At 44.5% G+C, this 27812-nt stretch overlaps 1 protein-coding gene across 2 annotated transcripts in view; it reads left to right on the top strand.

Annotated features, from left to right (window-relative positions):
* The window catches only part of ARHGAP25 (Rho GTPase activating protein 25), an 84958-nt gene that overhangs the window by 26003 nt on the left and 31143 nt on the right, over nucleotides 1–27812 (top strand). Inside the window, exons 2-4 of one of the 2 annotated variants that reach the window (XM_036073094.2) lie at nucleotides 13480–13679; nucleotides 21874–21961; nucleotides 26160–26276. In XM_036073094.2, coding sequence (XP_035928987.1) covers nucleotides 13480–13679; nucleotides 21874–21961; nucleotides 26160–26276 — 405 coding nt within the window. The remainder of the gene's footprint in view (nucleotides 1–13479; nucleotides 13680–21873; nucleotides 21962–26159; nucleotides 26277–27812) is intronic. The other variant, XM_036073096.2, reaches the window with a different exon arrangement.

The raw sequence follows: 27812 nt of genomic DNA, 5'->3' as shown, positions 1-27812 counted from the left end.
CCTGCTACCTTTCTCTCTAATTGTAAACTCTGCATACATTATGGTCTTAGTAGAAACTGCCGGTGAACAGAGAATAGAAGAATTTGGGGGCCGAGGAGGACCTTAGCAAGCATCTTGTTAAACCACCCAGCATCTTGTTAAACCACTTCATTTTATATATGTAGCAGCTAAGCTCTGCAAAAATTCTTCTTGTTAGTAATAATAATAATAATAAAGCAAATCTATACCCACTTTACATTTCAGAAAGGATCATTTATATATTGTATCCTGCTAGCAAATAATCCCGTGAGGCAGGACAGGGTGAGGTGCCCCAGACGACATAACTAGCTACTGAAATGCTCTCTTTCAAAACTTCTGGAATTCCCTTTGGTTTAGATTATGTAAATTCTTTCTAAGATTGGGACAGATTCTCCTTACTGATTTCTCTTTCTTGACTCACTTACTTTAGTCTTAAAATCTTTGCTTTGGGAGACTCAGCCTGAAGGTCATTGAAGAGAAAGCTAACACAGAGCTGTTACAAATAATCTTTGTTGTTGTTTTTATAAAAAAAAAAAATGACAGCAAAGAGAAAACATAAAGATTACTCATACGCCCACCTCTCAGGAAAATAACCTTTAACCTCACGCCAGTCTGGTGTGAATCTTGCTATTATGTTTTTCTGTGTTATACCACATTTGTATTTATGATTTTCCAATGGTATACTGTGCATATATGGGTATGAATGCGTATTTTTTTTTTAACAAAATGGAGTTCCCTTGTATGTACTCTTTTGGAATAAGTAATTTTTAACCCAACTACATAAACTCAACATTTTCCCATGTCATTCTAATCCAATAAAGCATCATCTTTAAGTCTACATAGTATTTTACTTTATAGGCATCCCATACTTCATTTAACCGATTCCATGTTTTTGGACATTTAGTGGTTTACATTTTTTAAACAATAGTACTGTAGTGAATATCCTTATAAATAAACTCAACAGACAAACATTATTATCTCATTAACTAAACTACTAGAAGGTTTCTTTGGTTGAAAGAGCATGGATGTGTTTGCAGTTTTTGATGTATAAGGTCTGGTTTAGAGTCGGAGAGATATGCGCAGGAGATGACGGGCCCATAATATTTGGGAGCTAAGATATTGCTCCAGAAGAGATGGACCACACAGCCTGTTGCTTTGTCAACCCTTGAGTAATAGTCACTGTGGCTTTTGTCTTTGTACCCCCCACCGTGTATTATCACTGGGACTCCTCAGGGGATCTTCCGTGGCCTAATACTGAAATTCACAAATACTCTACCCAGGGGTATGCCAAACCATCTGTGTTTAATTAAAACCGCCCAGAATATGTCTTTTGCCAAATCCATTTTTTCTTAGTCAGTTAAATAAATGCATTGCTAGAGGCCCATGTTCTTGATATAAAACTGGAGTCCTGCCTGAGTTGACAAATTTAGACCTGTCGCACCTAAAATAGGGTTACAACACAAATTAAGCAGCTGAGAGATGCTTTGTAGGTTAATCAGAAAAAATTTAGAGTTGGAATTGCATTCAAGATGGTTTATTTTCATCCTTTGATTTTATAAATGAGGAAATGAAGGCTCAGAAAGGCGCAGAGAATTATACCGCTGGTTTGTGTCTGAGCTAGACCTTGAACCCAGGTCTCATGAGCCCAATCAGATACACCTTCCACTACACTATGCTGCCCGCCTCTCTACCACAGGGCCAGGGGAGCTAAGATCGACTGGGCCGTCTCCCACGCTGCAGGGGAAGCCTATGGACTATCACTTTCTCTAACTTCTGACATTGCAAACACCGATAATCAGTCACTCCATTTTTCCCATTGAGCCTGTACTAGGCCTCAGATGTCCCAGACAGTCCCCCCAGTTAGACGGAATTGTCATACAAGACGGAGCCTCCTTGCCTTCCTTGCCACAGCTGTTTTTCAAGGTGGGGTTGTCCATTCCTCTTTCCCCTAGGCTGGGGAAGTGTGTGTGTGTGTGTGTGTGTGTGTGTGTGTGTGTGTGTGCGCGCACGCGTGCGCACACACGGGTACATATCCACGTGTACGAATGCACATACACACACCATCACCACCACTAACAGTTTGGGTAAAAGTTGACTTTACAGGAAATACTATCCATAACTGGGAGCATCGGGAGTCCCTCAGTTCTTCGCCTTCATTAAGTGATAAAGTGACAGCCCAGGGGGACGGAGGGGCAGGATCTGTCCGGGAAGAATGTGTCCGTGTGTGGTAGGACATCTGTGTAGGATCATTCTGCTGTGCTCAGAGGAATAACTAACAGGTCTGGAAATGCAGGCCTGGGAAAATGAGCAAGTTGAAATTCAGGGCAATAGTTGATGTGTGAAAAAAAAATAAGCCTAATAGAAGGTATTTTTAAACACTTAATAGAATCTTGAAAAAGATTTTTTATTATATGCACATTTCAAACACCAATATAGAGGATAAGTATAATGAACCCCCATGTATATCCATTACTGATATTAAATAGATATTGAGATTTTGTCGCATTTGCTTTAGCCATCCCTTTTTTTTTCTTTTTTTCTTTTCTTTGCTGAGACATTTTAAAGCAAATCTCTGATGCTATGGACTTTTATCCCTCATCTTTAATTATGCATCTCTAAAATATGGACATTTTGCTTACTAACCACACTGACTGATCACACCCAGCAAAACTCATTAATAATTTATTGGTATCATCTCTCCTCTACCCTTAATCTAATCGCCTCAATTTTTAATAGAATCTTTTTATCAGGTTGTAGAATAAGAGAAATATATCATGACTTGTATGCCAGGCCCATCCCACTGCAAGAATTGTTCGTTGTTCACATCCTTAGTAGGATTGTCGGGTTAAAAATCACTAGTCCCAAAGACCAGGGGAAGGCTGTAGGAACAGAATGGAGTGACATCTGTGGGATGGGTAGCCTTGTGCTTGGTCACGGGGGCCTGTCTTGAGCACTGCCCCTGCTGGATCGCTGCTGGGAAGCACCGGGAGGGACCCCAGAATTCATCCGGGCTTATAAAATGCAAATACGTCAAGCACTCGAATGCATTATTTATTTATGAATGCCAGTGACTAAGCAAAACCTCTTAACTAGAAAAAATGACTAGCAGTGACAATGGAAGGGGAACTACTTCTCCCAAGGCCCTTCTTGCTTCAGCACAGCATGTGAGCACCAAGCGGAGCCTCCTGTGCTGTCCCACGGTCCTACATGATGCAAAGTCTTTCCTTGTGCTGATGTCTGGGAAGGCAATTAGCGTCCATCCACAAACAGCCACGTTGTCAACACAAGCTACATTTACCACCCGATTGCCAAATCTCCACTTCACCTTGTGCTGAGGAAGAGGCAGCCCGGGCAGTGTTGAGTAGGAAGCATTCACAATTCTGCAAGCTTCTTGTTATTACACTTGGCTTCCTGTTATGCAAAGATAGAAGGAGGGGGGCCCTTGAAGTGTTGCAGCTAATGGAGACACACACCCACAAGAGGCAACTGTGCTCTAAATTCCTAAGAAACGCACAAGCTCCAAAATGTGGACACCAGAGGGGTGGCCCTGGAAAGGTGCCCTTGGCCGAGGGAATTTGTAAGCGCAGAAGACCTTGCAAGCCCAAGAAACAGGAAGCCAATTCTCTCCCTCCCTTGCCCTGTCTCCGCCCCCTTCTCTCTCTCTCTCCTTCTCTGACACCCCCACCCAGTTCTTGTCTCACTCTCTCTCTCCTTTATATTGCTACTGAGACCACATTTTTAACCTCTTCCTGCAAAAGACAGTGATCTGGGCTAAGTGTCTTTCCAAAACAGAATTTGTTCTTCTAGGCCGAAATGTTTATTTGTCAAACAATGAAGGGCATTTCTATAGCCTATACAATATGGGAAAATTCAACCTGCTCAGTTCCTGGGTATAGAGGCAGGCGTTCAGAGGACGACTTTTAGATAGCTCTTTGAATGAGGTTATGTAAATTTGTCCCATGGGTGAGTGTCCTGGGGAAGCCCATGTGATTTAACTTCAGGTGCACAGAGCAATCCCCTTGGCTGCCCTCAGTCTTAGCTTGTTGTTTTTTTGCAGGTGGCAAGGACTTTCACTAAAATTAGAAATGAAACTTAGAATTCAAAGAAAAATCCAGGAGAGTAATCACAGGATACATTTTTCCTAAAGTTTAAATGCCAGGTTTTGAAAGTGAAAAGATTTTAAAAGTTCCCCACGTCCCTGAATAGTGGGTTCTTTAAAATGGAGAGCAATTTGGGGCGCCTGGGTGACTCAGTTGGTTGAGTATCTGCCTCAGGCTCAGGTCGTGATCCCAGGGTCCTGGGATCAAGCCCCGCATCGGACTCCCTGCTCAGTGGGGAGCCTGCTTCTCCCTCTCCCTCTGTCTGCCGCTCCCCCTGCTTGTGCTCGCTCTCTCTCTCTGTCAAATAAATAAATAAAATCTTGAAAAAAAATAAAACAACCACCATTAAAAAAAAATGGAGAGCAGTTTGCCTTGGAACCCTACTTGCCTTGGAAAAGAGAAAAGGAATAAAGAAAGTGAGCCTGGAGGTTCTGAAGTTAGAAGACCTAACTTTCTTCTGGGGGGGGCCATGTTCCCACAGTCTGGCAACTGGACAGGCAGGTCTGTGTTCGTCTGCGTGTGTGTGTGTGTGTGTGTGTGTGTGCATGCTGGGAATAGGGAAGGCTATAAGATCCCTGTTAATCAGGGATTTGCCCAGCTCCCCAGCAGCCCCATCCTCAGCCTCGGTGGGCCGCCAGCCGCAGGCTGTGGTGTGGGCCTGAGTGCTGGGCTGGCCTGGGTTAGCTCCTCCCTCCCACACCTCGGCCACATTGGGCTTTGGTCAGAATCCTTAAGTCTCTTTTAATGAGCTTGGGCACAGCTCTGGTAAGACATGACAGGACTACCTATTATGTCCATTTTCCTATCAGCGTGTCAGCATAGCCTCAGGGATGGGCTAGAGGTTTCAGCACCATTTTTTGTCACTGTTTTTTTCAAGACCTATTGAGGCTTGCAGAACCTACTGTGGATAGGAAAAGTAGCACAACATTGTTTATGCATAATATGGAGGCAAAATGGGTAGAGGCTGAAGCAGGTGTCTCACGTGATGGGTTGGGAATAGTGGCTTTGGTCCCTTGCCCCGAGGAAGGGGAGTACCTTCTCTTCTTCACTTCCCACTTACCATCTGACCCTGGCAACTGTATTACACATTGATTCCCAACTTAGGTGCCTCTCTTTAACCCTAGAATACATGCTTCTCTGGGGGTACTGTAGCCTAGAAGGGGTATGGGGCTTTGAAATCAGATTTCTAGCAGTAAAACTGGGGCAAATCATTTCACTTCTGTGAGCTTCAGTTCTTTGTCTGTAAGACGGAGATGACCTTGTCTGTAAGACAGATATGGTGCTTCCCATAAAGAGTTCCTGTGAGATTTAAATGAAACTAGATTTATAAAGTGTTTGCACTGTGGCTGACACATGATAAATATTCAATAAATATATCACTATTGATGTGCATCTTTATTAGATCAGGGGTTATATCTTCTATTGGCCACTCTGCTTGAGTGGGCACATGTGAACACATCTAGAAATCCCATGAATAGGTAAACTGGCCAATATTTGTTGCATATATGCAATACCTGATAGAAGGTTGCATTTCATTCTAAAATGTTGATTTTATTCACTTAACAAATATTTATTAGGAAACTTCAATTGGCCAGATGCTCTTCTAGGAGGTGTGTTTAGATTGGTGAAGAAATGGGTTGAACTCCCTGACACTGGGACCCTACTTTTTGATGGATGAGCTTCCATTCCATTGTGTTCATCAATGCTACTCTTTTCTTATTCTGATTTTACCAGAAAGAAAGCCTCAACTAGATGCTCATCTCTCCTTTAATACTTCGTGATTCACGACTGATTATGAATCCCCCTAGTTTATACAAGGAGAGTATGACAGGGCTGAGGTCATCAAGAAATAAGACTGGGGTTGGGGCAGCCATGGGAAACAGTGGAATGCATTTTGTATGCCGGGGTGCACAATAAGTACTTGAAACCCCACAGTCTCAAGTTCACTAATCTAGAAGGTTTCCTCTATTTTTTAAACCTTGCCCATTACCCAGCACAATGCCCTGCACATAAGAAATGTCCAATTAATTTTCCTGATTGGTTAATAAAGGAAATAAGAGAGAAAGACTAGGTTTTTTTTTGTTAAAAATCCATGTTATAAATCTTTTATCAGAACATTATTCAACATTATTTTCTCTCCATAGCGCGCGCGCACACACACACACACACACACACTCAGGCACACATCACACATACACCTCTCTCCTTTCTTCATTCCTCCCAGTTAACTTTTCTGAGCCAGACACTATGAGGCTGCTCAGGATACTAAAATGAGTAAGACATGGTCCTTCTTCCTCTCAAGAACCTCTTTATAGCTCTAGCAACTTATCACCTGCAACCATGCAATAAAAGCACAAAGATGTTTATCCCTGAGGCCATGGGGCTTTCAGCCCACCTTTGGAGTCAGGTAGACCTTTCTGAGAGAGAAAACTGAGATCAGAGACTCAAATACTCCTTTAAAAAGAACGTCTTGCTTTTGAATGGTGCTTTATATCCTTAAGTGACCTCTTGCAGAACATGGAAGGTTGTATAAGTGTGCACTGTACAAGGGCCTTGGCAGAAAGGGTGAGTAGTGCTGAAACCCACTGGTGCTCCTCTCTTCAAGTTATTACCCTGGTGTGTGGCTGCATCCATCCATCCAGAGGCAGAGGAAACCTATTTCTCCACTCAAAGGCCCCATGTGCTCCCCAAGGACAGCTCCTGGCCCAGGGATGTGAAATGGGCCTGACCTGGCCCTGGATCTTTGCTTGGCACAGGATGACAGCCTCTCTCCTCTGATTTTGCCCTTCTAGGTAGCCCTGCTCCACCCCCAAACTCTTGGTGATAATGGATTTTCTTGCTACACTTCCTTTTCCCCATATTTAGTCCTACTGCAAGCTCTCTTTAAGATCCCAAGAAAAATGGTAATAATGTCTTCCATCTCACATCTAAGTTTATCTCCATAGCCTCAAGTTAAAAATGCTTCCCTCTGTGCTGGTGTCCTGTGCGCCCAGGCTTTTCTTTGGTTTCTGAACATCTGTTGTGTTACTTTTCAGATCTGAGATTTTCACGTCACTCTCATCTCCTGGCTTTCGCTTGCACCTTTCCCTCTTATCTCTTTCTTAATCCCCAGGCCTTACCTGTCAACACCAGAGCTCGGGCGAAGTCCACAGCTCTTGGTCCAGCTTTACATCTAACCAGGCCCAGAATGGGATTCCCCTGCCTGTTTAAACCCACTTTGTCCTCTGACCTCCTTCCCTGCCTCTATGAACAGGTCTCCCAGACCCATGAGCTATTTGAGGACAGGGTTGCATCTAGTTGATCTTATATCCCAGAACCTGACACGGTTCCTGGTACACACTGTGTGCTCAGCCAGGGTACGGCAAAAGAACAGATGGAGCAGGCTGCCTTACCTGAGGTCACCCCAAGCCTCACACGAGTCTTCGCCTCCCACTCCTCCTTGTCTGGTGGTTCCCCTCACAACCGCCTCCCCTATTCTGTCCTTCTCCACTGCCACCATCCAAACTAGGCCTCTGGATTTGCACCTGGAATGTTGTACAATGCCCAGCTAGTCTTCCCTTTTTCCTTTTCTCCCTCTCTCTCCCTTCTTTCATCCCTTCTCTCTTTCATCTCTTCTGTCTTTTCTCTCATTTAACATAAAATCGAGTCCATTTTAATAATAATAGCCTCCATTTAATGCCCATGTTCTAAGAAGCAGACAGTGGCTTGGGCCTCTCCACTTATCATTATTCATTCTTAGAGACTAGCCACCCACAAGGTACATATCATTATCACAACTTCACGGAGGAGGAAACCGAGCCTCAGAGATAGAATATGACTCACCCAACGCTACATATGTAGAAGCCTGTGCCCTCTGCTACTTCACCCTGCCCTCTCTTTCAGGCACTGTGTTAGCTGCTGGGGATACAAGGATGAGCAAGGCCAAAGGCAGAGCCCCTTTAACTCTTTAGAGCATATGTGGAGAGGGAAGACAGAGTAAGAGAGAGGACTAGGCAGGATGAGAAGTGCTCTGATGGAAGTGTTCCCAGTTAAAAGCGAACAGAGCCCAGGGAGTGACTGAGTCCGGCTGAGCTAGGAAGTCTTCTCATGGGAGATGTGGGCTGAAGTAAGTCTTGAAGGATGAACAAGAGCTTTCCAAGGGGTCAAATTGGGGGTGGGTGGGTGGGGGTAGAATATTCCAGCAGAGAGAATAGCATGTTGTCAAGAAGGAAAGGCAGTATGCATGTGGAGAAGGAGCGGGAAATGCGGGAGGAAAACCACAGGACTCTGAACTCCTGGTAGGGAGTTTAGCCTGCATCTTTTAATGATGAAGGTGCTGGAGGATCATCGGAGGCTTTAGGCAAGTAACATGATCAGATTTGTGTTTTAGAAGGACCATGTCATAGACAATGTCACCAATGGACTGGAGGTGAGACTGGTAGAAGAGACACATAGGGAGCTATTGTGGAAATCCAGGGGGAGAACAGAAGGACCCACAAAAGCAGGGAGGTGGGTGGGTAGAGAGGAAGGCTGGATCTGAGAGAGAGTTGTTGATTGTGGTGACTGTGGAATGGGGCAGCTTTCTGGTTTGCTTGGTTGGCTGGGAAGACATCCCTCACAGCCCATCACGGAGATCCGTGGAGGTAAAGCAGGTTTGGGTGTGTGTTTGTGGGCATAAGGTGAAGGGAATGGTGGAGGGGGCAGGGTAAGGTGGCACTTTCACTAGCAACATGATGACCTTGAGATTCCCATCAAAGTACATGTAGGCAGTTGGACAGACAGGTCTGCAGCTCAGGTTTCTGGGGGTGAAGCATGTATTATCTACTCCCTTTTCAAAGCCATTTAACATGGTTCCCAGACAAATGCACAGCTTGTATCAACATATTGAGAAAATACCCAGCTTCGGATGAACCATTAGCATCTCACCCGTACATTTGACCATCTAAAATAGAATCTAAACTGAAGTGTAGCTGAGAGCAGATAGAAGAAATATCTCAAAAGTAGACCCTAGAAGATTTTGTGATTGATTATTTTGGGGGTTAGGGGTCAGAAGATGGGAAGATGAAGAAAGGAAGTGATAATGCTTCCCAAGCTGACTTTTCTGTTTATACTTCTATCTTGAATTTTCTCTTGCTCCAACTTGGGGCAGAGAGTAGCTAACTTCTACTACAGAAACAGAAGTTTCTGGGCTTCCTCTGGGCATGTGGCACTTCTTCCATTTGTCTTCTTTTCTTTCTGGTGGCCTCCCAGACTGCAGACTAAAACTCAGCATACACATTTCGTCTATATTTTCGTCTATATTTTCTCCCAGGCCTCCCTTGCCAAGGTACATGTAGTGGTTCCATACAACCTGTCAGATCAAGGCTGAGCTTCTCGCGCTGCCACCTGAAGCCACTTCTTCTCAGGGATCTCTAGCTTGATTTCCTATTTGATGAAATGCTGCCCCACCATTTATAACCTATTTTTGTCTCATGCTTAGTAACGGTAACACTCCGATTCCAGGAAGTGCTGACCAATAGAACTTTCTGTGCTGATGGAAATGTTCTCTATCTGTGTTGTCCAATCCTGTAGCCAAGAGCCACCCGGGGCTACTGAGCACTTGAAATGTAGCTGGTGTGATTGAGGAACTAAAGTTAATACATTTTAATTCATTTACATGTACATAGCCACAAATAGCAAGTGGCTACTGTTTTGGACAACACAGTCAGAGGGGCTTCTTCTTTCTCTCTCTACTAAAGTCAGGGTGGGTTTCTGACTTTACTGAGGCGCTCACTTCCCACTTCCCCAGAGTGTTCTGTAAATGCTTAGCAACTGCTTTGTGACTTCCTGCCTTGCCTGGTGTGCCTGCAGCCCCCTCTCCAACCCACAGCCTGGCTCAGATCTCCTTCCCACAGGGCTGGGAGCGTGCACTCAGTGTGCAGTGACTGGCTCACAAGTGAAGCTTATCACAGTTATTATTTTCTTTATGAGAAACAGCTCCATTAATAGTAACAGATTTCTTTGTTTACTTTATCTGGGAACAAGTCACACCCACAAAGAAGAGAGACTGTTCAAAAGAATTAACAAGGAAACTTAGCCAAGAACAAGTCAGACTCAAAGCCCACCAGGCTTCCTTCCCTGATATTTGAATCATCTCAGGATAGGTCTGATTGATGAGCAATGCTGAAAGCCAAGGTGGGAGATGGTTCTGATGTGGGACAGAAAGCTCCCCTGCTTAGTCACTGGCTCACTGGAGGCCCAGCTGTCACCTCGCCAGTGTTTGGGGCTAATTCCAACAGTGTGGAGGCTTGTACTGGGCTATCCACACTCCAACTTGTAAGCATGACACAGTGTGTATAGTCATACCACCCACAATGAGGATGATAACAGGCACTCAAGAAGCACTGGGTGGATGTCTGGGTGAATGGTATCATTTCTGGAATATAAAAGATGGTTAGTCAAGGCCTTGACCATATGCAGACAGACAAGGTGGTTGCCTACCAGTCCCAAGGGCATCCAAGTCCCTCTTGGCCAGGTCCGAGGACATAAGATCCTCATACCTCCTCTTGCCTTTGCTAGGCCGTTCTGTAGAGCACAGATGTTTCTAGAGGAGGTTTTGTTTCTGTGTATTTGTTTTTGTCATCGTTTTTGCCACAACAGAGCATAAAAATTGCACAGAATTAACCAGAGAATAATATTCCAGCAACCAAGTTCCATGCTGAGTTAATTCTCTTCAATCTACAGTGTCTTTTTGGCGTCTGTTTCCCCCACCCCCCTTTAGTTTCTCCCATCATGGTTCTAGCAATTTCTTTGGGTCTCTGGGGGTGGCTCAGGAGGCCTGAGTCCTCATAACCATTGTGTGGCATCTGCTTATTTCTATCCTTTTCTGGGCTGGCTTCATTTGGTGGCATCACCCCAGAAGCCAAGTGAAGCTTCCTCATTATGGCCCTGTTTGGAGGGCGGCCCTCCCTCCCTAGTCTGATGCTACTTCAGGAGAATGGTCATACTAATGCTACTTTAGGAGAATGGCTGGGCTATGCTGAGGCTATTGGCGTGAAGGAGAACACCCCTGAATTTGCCAGAATGCCTCACTCCTCCATTTTCTCTAAAGGTTGTGGGTACGAACATTCTTTTTCATCTCTGTCTATTATCTGCCCTTTTCTAGGACAGATAGGAGTCTTCACAAGTTACGGTCTCTGATCTAGAGAGACACAGAGCTGTACACAGTTCTTCAAATTCCTTCCTCCCGTTTTATTCCGGCCAAGACCCTGCTATCATTCCTTTAGATCATGTACACAGCCTTAGAGTACGTGACTAGCCTCAGTGTGGTGGTTGTTTGAACTACAGGTGGAAGATCATGAAGACAGCAGTTCACTGAGGAGCAAGATCTAAGATAAAATTCTTAACTGGGGTGTCAGGACACACTGATATAAAGCAAACCCTTTGCAAGCATGCTGCCAACTTGTCATCAAAATGTCAAATTACTGTTCACTACAACCGGGCTTATGCACTGTTACGATGATGTCTGCCCAAGAGGAGGTTGAACCGAGTATGCCTTGTCCTCCGGTGTCCAACATAGTATGGCCTCTCCATTCCCTGGTGGGAGGGGAGGGGTGATTACAGCTACAAGGGATGTGACAGGAACATAGGCTCCTTGTGAGGATCAAGGGAGCAGAGTCATCTTCAGACAGCCTTATAGGACTGAAGGGTAAAACACATAAATAGGGTGATAACTCTGAATACAATTAGTCTGTGTTGCCATATAAAATTCTGGTATTTAAAAGTATGCCATGAACAGAAATAAAGGTTGAAAGCCATAGGCAGAGAAGGAGATAGAAAGAAAGGAATCAAAAGCAATGGGAAAGGTTCTCGATTCAATGCATTAAAGATAGGAGTGAAGGAAGAGAGGAAGCTTGATGATGGAGCGACACCTTGAAATGCACAGGGAAGTTTAGGAAGCTCTCAGAGATGATCTCCAACCTTGTAGTGGAAGCAACGTTACCTGTTGATAAAATGAACAAGTCACTTTTGCTTCCCTTGGACAAGTTATATATGTCCAAGTTATATATGTTTATATATGTTAGCTTGTTTAATCTCTACAATGATTCCATAGAGTAGGGACTGTCATTACCCTAGTTTAACAAGCGAGGAAACTGAGGCTCGGAGAATTTGTGTACTGGACTCAAGGGTCTAAGAGCCAGGAAAGGAAGAGCTGGTCTCCAACCAGGCTGGGAGAAACTGGTCAAAGTGAAGTTGGCTGCATTCAGCTGTGTCATGAATGTTCTGGGGACCCACAAAAGCTGAAGAAAGGGGCTATAAGACAGAGACTTCTTCCAGCAAGAACAGGAGTGCAGGCACTGGGGGGTGGCAGCACATGATCGGGGTTTGGTGCTCCCATGTGGTGGACCTCTGTAGAAGGGTACGATAGAACTGGCAGGGAAAGAAAGGAGGTGGGGCTCAGAGGACATATCCAGCCGGACCACAGGCCTGCAGACCCATTGCTGTGGAGGGAAGGAAAGGAGACCGCTATCCGGGCTGGGAGTTACCCTGGAGACGAGCTGTGGACACCTGGACCTGATCTGGTGACAGCAGCGCTCTGGTGTAAAAACATGAGGGTCTGGATTCAAATTCCCCTTCTGTGTTCTGCTGGCAGATGCGTTTTCCATTGGGTCCTTGTGTGTCGTCAGCGCAGGGAAGGGCCCACCCGACAGGTCCCGTGGTAGGAAGGCAGCTACGGTGAGGCCCCCGGTGGAGCAGAGAGGGCTGTAAATACGCTCAGAGGGCCAGGGACAGAGTGGCAATGGATGACACTGGGCAGGAGCACTCCGGAGGGGCCAGCGTCCTGCACGGTGGGGGCGTGGAGCGGGCCGGGGGCTCGGGGTCTGCTGCGGAGGGACGCTGCGGGGCGCCAGGTCCTGCTCTGGGGACAGTGCCCGGCCAGCTTCCGGCTGCCTCTGCAGCTGCGTAGGACTCCCCGAACCCTCCGAGCGGGCACCGTTTTCTCTTTCTCTTGTCAGATACCGACTCCCACGCAGGAAAAAGGAAGCACCTTTTGTCAGATGCTGCGGCCACTTCCTCTTCAGAAGGCTCCAGCCAGCCTTTCTCTTTGCAGAATGACGGGGCTGGCGCCGGGCGCCGGACTGCGTGTGCGTCGGGCCTCTGGCTGTCGCCGGCTTCCCGGTCCCTGGCCGGCCCGCGCCTGGAGCAGGCCTCTCGGCTGCCTCTCGGCCGCTCGGGGCTTCCTTCCTCCCGCAGGCCTGGCCCCCTGAGCCAGCCTGGCTGGGGCGCAGCCAGCCTCTCGGCCCCCTGGGGCTTCCTCTGTGGCCTCGGCGCCCCCCCGCTTCCCCCCCCGCTCGCCGCTTCATGTCCCTCAGCCAGCCTGCCTGTCTGTTCCTCTCCGTAGCTCGGTCCAAGAGTGTGATGACCGGCGAGCAGATGGCCGCCCTCCACCAGCCGTCCGCCCCCAACCCGCTGGAGAGGCCCATCAAGATGGGCTGGCTCAGGAAGCAGAGGTCCATCGTGAAGAACTGGCAGCAGAGATACTTCGTGCTGAGGGCGCAGCAGCTCTACTACTACAAGGACGAAGAGGACACGAAGCCGCAGGTACCAGCCAGCCGTGGGTCCCCACTGGCAGGGCTCCCCTGCTTTCGCCCTAAGATCCGTCGGAGAGGCGTCCCCTTTCTCCTTCCCACCAGGTTTTAGATCCATAAACTGAGTCGCAGAGAGGACAGGGTGATCCTCGTGTGCGAAGCCCCGAGGGGAGCACTGAGGAGCTTCCTAAACTCAGCCCTTAAGTCAAGGCTGGTGACACAGTCTTGATGGTGACGCTGAGTGTGAGGGCTCAGAGCCAGTGGATTTGCCTTCAGGCAAATTGATTTGTTTGTTCGACCAACATTTACTGAGCATCTATTATGTACCAGACATTGTTTTGGGTACTTGAATTCAACCAGTGAGTAAAACTGATAAAAGTCCCTGCATGTGGAACTTAGATGATAAGGGGACAGACAGAAAATAATAAATAAGGAGAGTATGTGGTTTGTTAAAAAATGGTAAGTTCCATGAGATTAAAAAAAAAAAAAAAGAATGGGTTAAGGGGAGATCAAGCATTTGGGGAGGTGATATGATTTTATAAAGGGTGGTCAGCATGATTAAGAAGGAGAGAGGCAGTTAGCCAGGCGGATCTCTGGGGAAAAAGCACTTCATGCAGAGAGGAAAGCCAGTGCAAAGGCCCGGTGGTGGAGCATGTCTGCTGTGCACTGAGAATACCAAGGAGGTCAGTGTGGGAGCAACAGAACTCAGGAATGAGAGAATCAAAGGGGATGCGGTCAGAGAGGGGAGGGCGGGGCCCAGGATCACAGTGCAGATAGCAAAGAAGAAGACCACTGTAAGGGCGTGAGGGTTTATGCTGAGGGCTATGGGGAAGCATTGCAAGGTTCTGAGCAGAAAGGGGACATTTCTTTGGCTTATGCTGTAAAAAGAAGGCTCTGGCTACAGTGTTCAAAATAGATTCAGGGCCAGAGGAAGGAGGCGTGAGGGTAATCTAGGGGAGAGGTTATGTTGTTTAGAATGTCAGTGGGGGTTGTGGGCTGGAGGAAAGTGATCAGGTTCCTGGTATACTTTGAAAGTACAGCAAACAGGATTTCCAGTTGGAGTGGATGGGGCCAGAGAGGACTTTGGTCCTAAATCTTGGGACTAGTGATTCCTCTTGGCCATCATGGTGCGTGAAAGTGAAAGGGAGTGCTATTAACAATTACCCTGGGACCCCAGGTGTAAACTGCATGTCTTGGAGCAACCAGAATGACTGGCCACCCCATCTAGAGCTCATGTCTGTGGAGGTGGAAGAGTGAGCTTGGCCAGAAGGAACTTATTAGGGAAGACAGACTCTAGAACCTTCTGGACCCAGGAACAAAAGCCCCAGGAATGGTAAGGGTATTGAGGGTATGTAAAGAAACAAGACAGTCATTTTGGAAGAGGACAGTTCTCTTTAAGAATAAGCTTGGGGATCTGTGACATATCAGCAGCACCTGGTTAACCAGGCCCTCCACTTGAGTGTCTGTCACTGCAAAGGCTGGAGAAGGGCCAGAGACCCCACCACCGACTGGGTTCTTGCTCAGTGACCTGTGCATGGTAACCAGACTTCCTTTTACTTTATGAACAACGCAGACCCTATCAGAGCCAAGCAATTATAGGCTAAGATGGTGGTGACTAGTGCATGAGGAGCTGATGCAGCGAGTCTTCCCATCTGCAGAATGAGGGAGGCGGCACTAAAGCATTAGCCTTCCCAAATCAGCAGGAAGGACAACTCAGTGGGGTTTACTTCCCCGAGGTGTAGATGGTGAGAGGTATAATATGTCCAAGCTTGTATTCCTTCCCTGGCTTTTCTACCAGGAGACTGGCCAGGTAACTATTTAATTTTTCTGGACTCCTCTTTCTTCTTTTATAGAATGAGACAATCATATCTGGCCTGCACTTACCACAGGCTCAAATGATATGAAGCATGTGTATATAAAATGTTTTGTGAAAGCTGATGTCAAAGGTTAAATAAATTATTGGAGGTCCTAGCTTCTCTCCTTTGCTTCTGAAGGAAGTCCTTCCGGGGGTAAAATAGCCTGGGATAATTAGGCAAAGCTTCTTCTAGGATGAAAGTATGTTTTTTTTTTTTAAGGAACTCTATTAATATAATACATCAGATCAATAGGTTGACATCAATAAGTCAAATAAGGAAAAACTGCACAACCCCTAAATTGTGGCTGAAAGAAGCATTTGGTAAAATTCAATACTCATTTCAGATATAAAAAGTTTTTTAAAAAGCTTTTAGGGATGAATGATAATGTATTATAAAGAAGATTTTACTGTATATAGATATGGATACTTTGATTACAAAAGCTATATGTGTGCATGGATGATAGGAAATCTGGAAGATGTGGAAAAACACAAAGCAGAAAATGAAAAAGATCCCATTAGCAAGAAATAGGCACCCAAATTCTCACTTCTTCCAGTTCTTTCTATACATATACATTTAGAAACTCATCTATTCTAAATGTAAATTAGTATAATAATATTCTTTATTTAAAAATTAACAATAAGTCATGAATTACTATTATTATAAATAAATATTCTTTTACAATGTAATTCTTAATGGTGGCAGAATAATCTACCATATGGACATTTTATAATTTATTTAACTAATTTTCTAACGAATTTGGGCTGATATTTTTATATTATTATTACAAATAAGAGTTAAGTGGACATCCCTGTAGACTTTTTATATATCCATAATTATTTTGTTAAGATAAAGGAAATCTATTAAAAATAAAGCACTTATTTAACACTGTTTTGGGATTCATAGACATGTCAAACATCTAGAAATGACATGAAAGTTACAGACATGAGCTAAATTCTTGGGGAAAAATAAAGGTATATTTCTATGCTATGTTTCACACCATTCATGATTCTGGATGGAGTGAAGACTTAAATTTAAAAAAAAGTGAGTTCATAAAAGTCCTAGAAGAAAATGCAGTTATCTGCATAATCTTTGGAAGGCAGGTGTTTTTCAAGCATAATGTAAGCAACAAAGATAGCACAAGGGAAAGGCTAATTTAATTACATAAATAAAAATATCTCTATACCTTAAAAACCAATTATCATAATGTGAAAAGGCAAATAATAAGAAGGAAAAATTGTATATGTGCATATAGTACACAAATATTCTTAATATTTAAAGTATTCTTTCAAACCTATTTTAAAAAAAGTCCAAATAGCTCAATAGAAAAGTGAGCAAATGACGCAAATGGACAATTTACCAAAGAAATGTAATCGCCAATACGTGTATGTGAAAAAGTTCAGTCTTGGTAATAATTAAAGACATACAATGTAATCTAATGAGACATCACTGTCCCCTTATCAAATTAGCAAAGCTTTTCTAGAAATTTCAGTGTTGGTAAGGACAGGGAATAGGAATTATAATGCATAGCTGATGGAAATGAAAATCTGTACCACCTTTCTGGAGGGTAATACATGCCTTTTTAAAAAATGCGAACTCTTTGACCCTGCATTTCTAATTCTAGACATTTAACCAAAGTGGTTGCTTAAGACTGGTGTAGATAATTATTTTTCTAAAGATTTTATTTATTTATTTATTTATTTATTTATTTATTTATTTATGTGAGAGACAGAGAGAGAGAGAGCATGAGCCGGGGGCGGGGGAGGGGAGGTAGGGGTGGGACAGAGGGAGAAGCAGACTTTCCGCTGAGCAGGGAGCCCAATCCGGGCTGGATCCCAGCACCCTGAGATCATGCCGGAGCCAAAGACAGCTGCTTAACTGAATGAGCCACCCAGGTGCCCCAAGACTGATGTAGATAATTAAATTTACCTGTACATGTTTTCACTACAGTATTGTTTATAATAGTGGTGTTAAAAACAATGCCCAGTGGTAGGGGCTAAGTTATATCAAGGAAATTTTGTATATTTATACAATAGAATATAAGTCTGTTGTTATGCCCTAAATTAATACTTTTTGAAATAGAAAGATATCTGTAATATGGCTTTGAAAACAAAAGCAAAAAAGGCCAATTCACAACAGAGGATGATGTATCTAACTAATCCCATTGTTGAGGGAAAAAATAATGAATGTGAATTTATGGGAAAACGGCTGGGAGAGAAATACTCAGACCTTTTAATAGTGGTTATCTCTTCTGAGCACTGGAGTTGCAGACAATTTTTGATTTTCCTCTTTTTTGTTCATTTTCTAATTTTTCTGTAAGGCATAAATTAGTTACAAATTTAAAAAGAACACGCACAATTCTATCCCTTAAAAAAAATCTCAGACAGAAACCCCAGTAATCTTGGAGCAATCGGGTGAAAAGGGCCCTCATGTACACTGATGATATGCATATGAACTGGTGCAAACTTTCTAGAAAGCCATTTGGCCGAATTTCTAAGAGCCAAAAAAATATCATAGGCTTACAGCGAGTCATTTTAGTTTTAGGAAGTGATCCAAGAGAAATAAGATACGTGCAGTGCTGTTTATAATGAGAAACTTTGAACTTAATGTCCAACAAAGGAGAATGATTAAATAAATGATCGGCCCCTCTCTGACGGGCCTCCTGTGCCTGCTTCCCAGGAAGCTCGGGGCTCGACAGAAGGCAGTCTGTGCATTTTTTCCCCTGAGGTCTCAGCATGGTCTGTCCAGCTTTAATAGCATAATGCTCTGTAAATCTTTGACTTAGCTTGATAGAACTCATTCCAAAAGGTTCTTTGTCAGGGAAATTGTTTAAACCAGAACCTCAGCAAACTGCCCTCGAGTCCCTGCTACAGTGATGGTTCTGGACAGTCCTAGCTTCTTTGTTCCCTTGTCTCATCTCCTTTTCAGGGACGTTACCGCAGGTGGCTGGGAAGTGTTTCACAAATGGCTGTCTGGCGGCCGAGCTGATCGTGATGCAGTATTAGCCAATTTCCGTGGTGTGAATACCCCAGCCTGGCTGATTCAGGCTGCTAACATGACATCACTGAACACAGAGTTGAGAAGAGATGTGTAAAGCACAGTGTTTTATAGTATTTTAACCACACAGATAGAACAGATGTAAATAACGACATGAACAGAAATCATAGTAAAATATAGTAAATAACTAGGAATCGATGAACTCTGAGTAGTATTACCGTTATTTTTAATATAAAATATTTCATTATAAGCTTGTATAATTTAACTTTCGATAACGGCTGTGTTTAAAAACTGCTCACATTGTCCCTGAAGCTGTGGCGGTGCATCCTTGCCAGCCGCTGTACGTGGGCTCCAGCACCCCACTGCCCCGGCTATCTGCCCTGCTTCATTGCTGTAGGACGTGTGGCCTCCTCCTTCCATCTTTGTACAGCGTCCACCCCAGTCGACTTGCAATGTGGGGGAAAGTGGCCACTTGAGCCCTTCCCTGTCCGGGGCCATTCCTCCCTCCCCATCAGTGTCCCCACCCCCACTACTGTCTCTCTGATGGCTTCCCACTCTCCTCTCTTCATTTATGATGTCCAGGGTTCTTGTGCTCAAGATGAGGAAGGGCTTGCAGTTTGTCATTTATGTCTTGGTGTGAATAAGTTTAACTCTGATGGTTACTTCTTCCCCCAAAGTAAGTGGGACTTGTAAGTAAAGTCTTACTTGTCATTCTGAAATCCCACTGACTGGAGTTTGAATCACAGCACTCCTATTAACTAGCGCTGTGATCTTGGATCATCTAATTAACCTCTCTGACCCTTACTTCCTCATGTCTCCAGTGGGGAAAATAACAGTCTGTCCTTCAGAGAGTTCTTTTTATTTATTTATTTATTTGACAGAGAGAGACACAGCGAGAGAGGGAACACAAGCAGAGGGAGTGGGAGAGGGAGAAGCAGGCTTCCCGCCGAGCAGGGAGCCCAGTGCGGGGCTCGATCCCAGGACCTTGGGACCATGACCTGAGCCGAAGGCAGACGCTTAACAACTGAGCCACCTAGGCGCCCCCTTCAGAGAGTTCTTATGAAGATTTAATATGATAATATATTCAGGGCATTTAGCAAAGAGCCTGGCACTTAGTTACTGCTTGATAAATAGTACTTACATATTTTGTACTTTATTTTTACTATTTTTGGATGAAAGTAATTTGGACATATCAAATAATAGAGGTATTTAGGAGATGCAGATACTTCTGAAATTATACTTTCCTTTTCTTCTGCCAGGCAGTGCTCCTTCTTGTCTAAAAATAATGTGGCTTTTTATTCTAGTGCCGTAACTCATGCAAAGAAGCCCAGCTGCACAATCTCAGGGTCATTTTTTTTCCCGAGGCCATTGATATTATTTAAAGATGATGAGGACCTTGTAGGTTTGAGGTTATTTTCAAGTAATAAAATTAGAGAAATGTAGAAAAATGCAGAATTCCCTTTTATAGACAGATACTTTTTCTTTTTTCCTCTTCCCCCTCGCTGTCTCTCCCCTCTTCCTCTTTTCTTCCTCCTTTTCTTCTTCTTTTTCTTCTACCTTTTTCTCATTCAGTCTTAGACATTTTTATTTCTAGACTCTCAAGAAACATTTATTCTTTGAGGTTCCTCAGCTGATCTGAGAGTTCATTAAGACTCTTGTCCTATACTCTCAAAAGTTCAGAAATAACAGAAGTAAAAACAATGAATCACCGAAGTAATAATTAGTAAAAATTTATTTTGCGTACACCAAAAAGACAGTTTGCAAACTGGAAGCATTTAAACCAAAAATGTGGAATGAGGCTCAGGGATATATTGTTATAAAGCAGCATTTTAAGTTGAGAAAGGAGTGACTGTTTATTCTTTATAGTGATTGGTTATAATATGAGAATTTCCTTAGGGGTGCCTGGTTGGCTCAGTCAGTTAAGTGTCCAACTCTTGATTTCAGTTCAGGTCATGATCTCAGGGTCGTGAGATCGAGCCTCACTTAGTGCAGAGCTGCTTGAGATTCTCTCTCTCCTTCTCCCTCTGCCTCTCCCCGCCCCTTGCGCGCGTTTCCTTAAACGATAGGAAACTGGTCAGTGATTACAGTTCAAGTTTTGCTTATGATTTCCAGAAGCATGAGCAAGAAATGATCCAGGTCAAGTTTGTCTTGCAAAGTAAGCAAAATTGAGCTTTGTATGACTAAACTGGTTTTGTTTGCTCAGGGACTTTTCAAGGCTGCCTCTCTGTTTTTGATGTTAATGGATTTTCTGATGCCAATCCTCTTCACTGACACTCTGTTCTAAAGACACATATATTTACTCAGCTAGAATCAGACACGCTGCCTGTCACGGCCAGTGAGATATAAATTCTGACAAGCCAACTCTAGGACAAATAAGCTGTGTCCCTTGGTGCAGTCGCCTAGATTTCCACAGTATTGATTACCTCGTCTGCAAAGGAGAAGAGGCACATGTTGCCAGGCTTATGGTACAGAGCTGTTGTGGGGATCTAATGGGATATTGCATGTGATGGTGCATGTAAGTGCTAAAGCACTGAGCACACACATAGCGGAAGTGACTTGTTCTTCTGATAACATATTCACATATAAGAGGTCACCTATCCTTCTGCAATCTCACTTCCTGCCATGGATCCAGGATCCTCCTCCCCACTTCGGGGGGACATGAAGCTGGTGGGTCCCCACCACCTCACCTTGAACTCGCTACTGAGATGAATTACCATTCTGTCCCTTATTAGCTCTGTGACACTGGGCAGATTATAGAACCTTTCTGGTTCTTCACTTGTAAATGTGCATAATGACACCTGGCTGGGAGGGTTGCCGGAAGGACTAATTGGGTAACATAGTCAAGGTGCTAAGCAAAGGGGCAGATGCTTGGAATGTGCTGCTCAGCAGCTCTTGCAGCTCCTAAGTACTCTATCTTCTTGACTGGCTACCTGTGGTTCCATCCCCCGTGCCATCTCCGGCAGCCGGGCAGGTAGAATGCCCACCATACTACCTCTGCAAGGCATACCAGTCTCTGCCCTGCTTACAAAGGTCCGATGTCTGGTTTGGCCAGGAAGTCAGGTCCTTGGAAAAGTGGCAAGAGGCAAGTGTTGCTGATGGTTTCCCCTCCCCTCACTCTTCTGTCAGGACCTTGTTCTTTTCTCTCTAGGCACCTAGCTTGCTCTCAGGTAGCTGTCAATTTGTCAGAGGCTTGAATAGCAGAAGGGCCCCATTCAAAACTGGGGTGCTAGCTTTCCATGTTCCTCTCCACCTACCTATCTTCTTCCCTGATCCCATCGTTATCCTGTCTGTCCTTCAACTTAATTTTAGGGGACCAAATTGCTGCTTATCTTAAAGGGCCAACTTTTGATCTTTCAGGGTTGCATGTATCTACCAGGAAGTACGATCAAGGAGATCGCCACGAACCCAGAAGAGGCGGGGAAGTTTGTCTTTGAAGTCATTCCAGGTAGGCAACAAAAGTGGGGACAGAGGTACATTATATTCCCGTCTTACTTCAGGATCCTAGAAGTCAAGGCTGAGTCTGTCAGCCAGCTAACCAACCAACCGAGTAAAAATGCACTGTAGTTCTGTATGTAGTTAACGAACCTATACTAGTTCATTAGCTGGCAGGCCAACTAAGCGGGTGCGCGTGTGGTTCAACCCCGTAAGCATCTCGTGAGTGTGTGCTTGGAGACACGTATTCCACCAGGCGCTGATACACTGCTCTGAAAAGTACATCATCCCTGCTCACTAAAAGGAGCTCGGTTTCCAAGTTGAGTGAGATATTAAAATGAACAGTTACAGTGTAGACTGAGCAATGTGAAATTGCCATTTTGGTAGGTCAAAAATGGTCCACGGTCAATAGTCTCATATGATTCAACACGACCTAATAAGAAATGACAGCCGCGAATTACTGAGCACTTAGCACATGTCGGGTGCTGAAGGTCCTCTACTGCGCGTGTTAGCAGTGCGCTGGAGGGTGCTTCTGCCCAGGCAAGGGTTCCCTTCCTCAAGTGCATCTGGGGCAAGAGGAGTTGCTCTTACTCCGTCTCAAGGGGAATTCGGGTTTGTGTGAGCCTAGCACACTGAGGCTGCTTCTCCCTATCTCGTGCTCCTTTGCCAGCCCCAGCCCCGCCAGGAACTCCAGACCTGCTGGCCAGGTGGTGACATAGCAGGGAAGGCCGCCAGGCCCCTGAGCGAGCGCCCCTTCCCTTAACCCCCTCCTTACCACTCGCTCAAGGTAGCGTGCGCATAAGACATGATGAAGAAGGCAACGTAGCCGTGAGGTTAGAGTGCCTGGTCTGGAGCTGGCCTGCCCTGCTCCGAATCCTGGCCCTGCCGCTTTCTATTTGTGTAACTGTGATCAGGTTATTTCATTTCTTCCTGCCTGTTTCTTTATCTGTGAAATGCGACAATGATGAGGATAGTGAGGATGAAAGAAAGGAATCGACTTGGCACATTTGGTCTAGTGACTGAAACATAGTCAGTGTCATGTAGATGTTTGATCTTTGGGGATAACTGGAGGAAATTACAATGTAGAAATCAATCCTAAAACTGGCTACTGCTATAGAAAACAAAGAAAGACCGTTTTTAAAGTTCAGCTCCTCCGGGCGGCCTCCTTCCCAGTGGGCACTCCTTTGCTCTTTTATCTGAGTTCTGTCCAACTCTCTTCCTCCTCAAAGGAAGAGTTTATTTTTTAGTCTCTCATCTCTGAGAAAACCCCATCTCTTTCCCACAAGATTCTTCTAGTCCGAGGACCCCTTTCCCAGCACAGTTCATGGGATACAACTGTCCATGGTAACATGTTTCCCAAAGCCTGAATTTTCTATCAAGGGTAACCCTACTGAGAGGCCTGGCTGCAGATTCAATGTGGGCTTTGCACGCCAAGCCCAGCACCCTTGAAGATTGCTATGCTACAGTATCTCATTATCACGTACACTTGCTGCAGCCTCCTGGGTGTGCACGTGCATGTGCGCGCATGCACACACACACACACACACGTCTCATAAGAACAAACAACAATTCTAAAGCAATAATAAGGTAGGGAACCATTTTCCTAAAGGTTTCCTAAAGGAGCCATCATTCTCAAGTCTTCACCCAACTTAAAGCGAGGCAAGCCTTTGTATTATGATGTAGAGATTTTTCGTTCCTCTTTTTGCCATGCTCTTATGCAAGATTATTCTCAGGGACCAATGCTGGCCGAGGAAATGGCCTTCCTAATCAGGGCCCTCTCTCTGTGATCACCAGTATCAGTTGCACAAAAGCCAGAGAGAAGCCTTTCATTGTAGTCATGCTATGTTTTTCTTTATTTGGGGCAGGCAAAAATTTAGGACAAGTTTCCCTTTCCCTACTTACCTCTAGCAGAATAATTATCTGTTCTCCTTCCACCCAAAGGACGTCATCACGGATACAGAAAGTTATTCCACTTGTTGCATTTCATTCTCATGCTGTCTGGTGAGATGTTACAACAGATTTATTGAGCACCTGCTATGAGCCAGGAACTATCATAGGAACTGGGAATCCAGAAAAGAGCAAGCCTGCGTGTAGCTCACAGTCTAATGGAGGAGACTGACAACTGACTGCTTATGATAGAATAAGCACAATGGAAAAAATTAAAGCAAAGAAAGAAAAATTCTCATTGAGGTTGGGATAGTGGCAGTTACTTACCATTTTATTCTTTATTTTTTTACTTCAAAAAAAGTTTCTATTTATTTATTTGAGAGAGAAAGAGAGACAGAGATAGTGAGAGAGAGCACAAGCAGGGGTGGGGGGAGTGGGTGGAGAGGGAGAAGCAGACTCCCTGCTGAGCAGGGAGCCCAACACAGGGCTTTATCCCAGGACCCTGGGATCGTGACCTGAGCCGAAGGCAGACACTTAACTGACAGCCACCCAGGCGCCCCTCACTTACCATTTTAAATAGAGAAGGCACTCCAATGTGCCCAACATTAATTGTTTTATAGGGCAGCAAAAGATTTTCAAATTCCCTTTGCCTTTGATCTCTTGAACCTATTTAATATCATGGAGCTTCACCTTCTTTACCCTTTGGGATGACCTGATTTAGAATCTTTCTTGTGATCGGGTCATCGGCTTTTTTGACCAGAAGTGTCAGTCCATCGAAGTCCTGGCCAGTCAGGAGCATCCTGAGAGCTGGGTGTTCCTCACTGGAGTCGAGAGACAAAACTAATGGCAAAACTAAAAGATCTTCCAGAAGTCAGGGTAAACTGAAAAGGCATGTTTTTGATAACACAACAGACTGGAGAATAGGCATGGTGGAGAAAGGTGCCAGATAAATTTTGGCTAAGGTCAAATTGGACGCAACAGGGGCTAGTGGCAATTATTGGGAGAAAGATCAGGGGCCATGCCTAGAGTTTGGTGGTCACTTACTGGGTGCCAATGGGCAGGCCTCTTTGCATCTCTGGACTTGAGTTCCATTAGCTGTAGAATGGAAATGATACTAGAGCCCATTCTATTTCAAAGGGATATTATGATTCTTTAGTTCTACCCTGACCACTTTTTACTTCCCATTTTACTTCTGGAAGCACCTAGCTCTCAGGAATGGTCAGGGCCTCCATGGACTGACCCTTCTGGTCGGAAGAGCTGATGACTCAATGATAAGATGGATTCAGAATCGGGTTGTCCCAAAGCATAAAAGAATGTGGTGATATTAATATAGGTTCAAGAGATCAGAACCAAATGGAATTTGAAGGTCTTTTGTTGCCCTGCAAGAAAGTACAGGTTTGGGCACAACTGGGGTGCTAAAACAAACTCTTTTTGAGAGAACTGCCCTGACATTGTGAGAAGAATGTGTTGGTGTTTACACAGACACTTTGAAATTTAATAGCCTCTTGTAATTGAAAGGGATTGCTATTATGTTCTTGTCCTTCCTAAGACCTATGTTTGATGATTTCCTTCTCCCTCTCTTTTCCTTCTCTGTCATTTTTCTTTTTGTCACTTTCTTTCATTCTTTCTCTTGGCATCCTCTCCCTGTTCCACCCCCTTGTCACTTCTTTACCCTTTTGTCTGTAACACAAAACCCAGGAAACATTGCATATGTCTGTCCATAATCATGGGTTTAAAGTGCAAATGTAAAGAAAGTCCTAACAAACTTCATTTGTCCATCAACTATGTGTTGAGAACCTACCATTTACAATGTCTTGTGCAGGTAGGAGAGTAGAAATCCTGAATAGGAAACATTGATTTTGTGAGAAAGGCACACATGTGCTCATTGTCTCTCTCTCCTGAGTTGCTGTTCTCCTCCTCACCCCAATAGCTGAGCACATGAGTAGCTTAGGAAAATATCTGTGATGGTGTGATGGACTAAAGTCTTCAAAATTGTACGGGCTGAGCCTCTCTCCTCTAACACCGACACTGCCCCTTGAACTTCTCTTCCTTTCTGGTGGGAAACGGCTTCTCTCCCCGATGGGAGCAGATCTCAGCCCAAGGCATCCCAATTGCAAACCACGGGTGTTCAGTGGTTTATCTATAGAATTAGAGTTTCGAGTGCATAGGTATTTGGTTCCCTTGAGGTTAAGTAGATAATGCTTTTGTGTTGTTTGGTCGTTTAATTGAATCAAGGAAGCAGCTGAGGTTCAGCTTTCCTTGCTTCCCTTTGTCTCGGCCACTTACCGCTCGAAGACCTTCATTAGTATTACTTCTTCCTCCAGCCTCATGGGACCAGAGTCGCACAGGACAGGACTCCTATGTCCTCATGGCCAGCTCTCAGGCGGAGATGGAGGAGTGGGTTAAATTCCTTAGGAGAGTCGCTGGCACTCCCTCTGGAGGTAAGGACTCTGCAGGCTTTCCTGGGCAGGTGTCTGTGACATCTCAAAGATGGGGAGTTAGGAGCTCCAGACACAATCCCTCCTTGAACAGTGTTCAAGGGACACCACGAGAGGACAACTCTGAGGCCATGCTCATTGCCAAGCATCTAGCTTCCCTCCCTGCATGACCTCGAAGAGCCGACTCTAGATTTGCTGGGCAGACCGCAGCCCTTTGCAGCTCAGCAGCAAATGTGTGTGATGTCCTGAAGCAACATTCCGCAGTACCATGAGTCTGCCCGGTTATGGGGTCATGGGCCGGAGAGGGTGATGGCAAGACCTATGCCAAAAGCTGGGGGAGGCTGATCAGCACAGGAAAGTGAAGCGGCTGGCCAGAACTGGGGTGGTTAGACTGGGGAGAGGTTCAGGAACTGGGTCCCGCTCATAGGTTCTCGGTGAATTCAGGGTGACCACTTTTCTGGGTTCCATGATTCAAGTGTTTGAGTTTTCTGGGAACCCTGGTGTTGGGGCCCCACTAGAGGAGAAACTGCTGTGAAAAAATATCTATAATTAACACAGTGTCCACAAGAGCCAAAATATGGAAAGAGCCCAGATGTCCATTGACAGATGAATGGATAAAGATGTAGTATATATGGGTATATATATACACATATAATATATATATTACTCAGCCACCAAAAAGAATGAATTCTTGCCCTTTGCAATGTCATGGATAGAACTAGAGGGTATGCTAAAAGAAAAAAGTCAGAGAAAGAGAAATACCGTATTTCACTCATATGAGGAATTTAAGAAGCAAACAGATGAACATAGCGGAATGGAGGGAAAAATAAAATAAGATGAAAACAGAAAGGGAGACAAACCATAAGAGACTCTTAACTCTAGGAAACAAACTGAGAGTTGCTGGACAAGAGGTTGGTGGGGCGATGGGGTAACTGGGTGATGGGCATTAAGGAGGGCACTTGATGGAATGAGCACTGGGTGTTATATGTAAGTGATGAATCACTAAATTCTACCCCTGAAACTAATACTACACTATATGTTAACTAAATTGAATTTAAATAAAAAATTAAAAACAAAACAAAACAAAAACATCTGCAATTAACAAACAGGTGAATCCAGTATATGTTTTTTCCTTTCATAAAAATATGAAGAACTGCTGATATGGGGGATCTCAAGTGACCACTTTGCTTCAACTTTTTAGGAACGAACTTTGTGTCAACTCCAGGATGACTGTATATAATTATTTATCAACTGTGCTGCCTATTATTTTGGAAGTCACGTGGGGGGGGCTCTTACAGCTCAAATATTAAATATTTATTGGATTGCCCAATGGGTTCTTTAAACATTATGAGTGCCATAACAATTTTGTGGAAATTTGAAAAATATAGGAAAATAATCACCCCTACAACCACCAGAGGAATTTTTATGTCTTCCTTCCAGGTGGTATTCATATATACATTTCTTTTTTTTTTTTTTCAGAATGACAAGCATGGAATATATACAATTCAATATCTTTTATTTTGTAGCTAAAGGGTTTTT

This window comes from Halichoerus grypus, chromosome 10 (genome assembly GCF_964656455.1).
Source record: "Halichoerus grypus chromosome 10, mHalGry1.hap1.1, whole genome shotgun sequence".
NCBI lineage: Eukaryota > Metazoa > Chordata > Mammalia > Carnivora > Phocidae > Halichoerus > Halichoerus grypus.
This window is presented reverse-complemented; position numbering and strand designations above follow the sequence as displayed.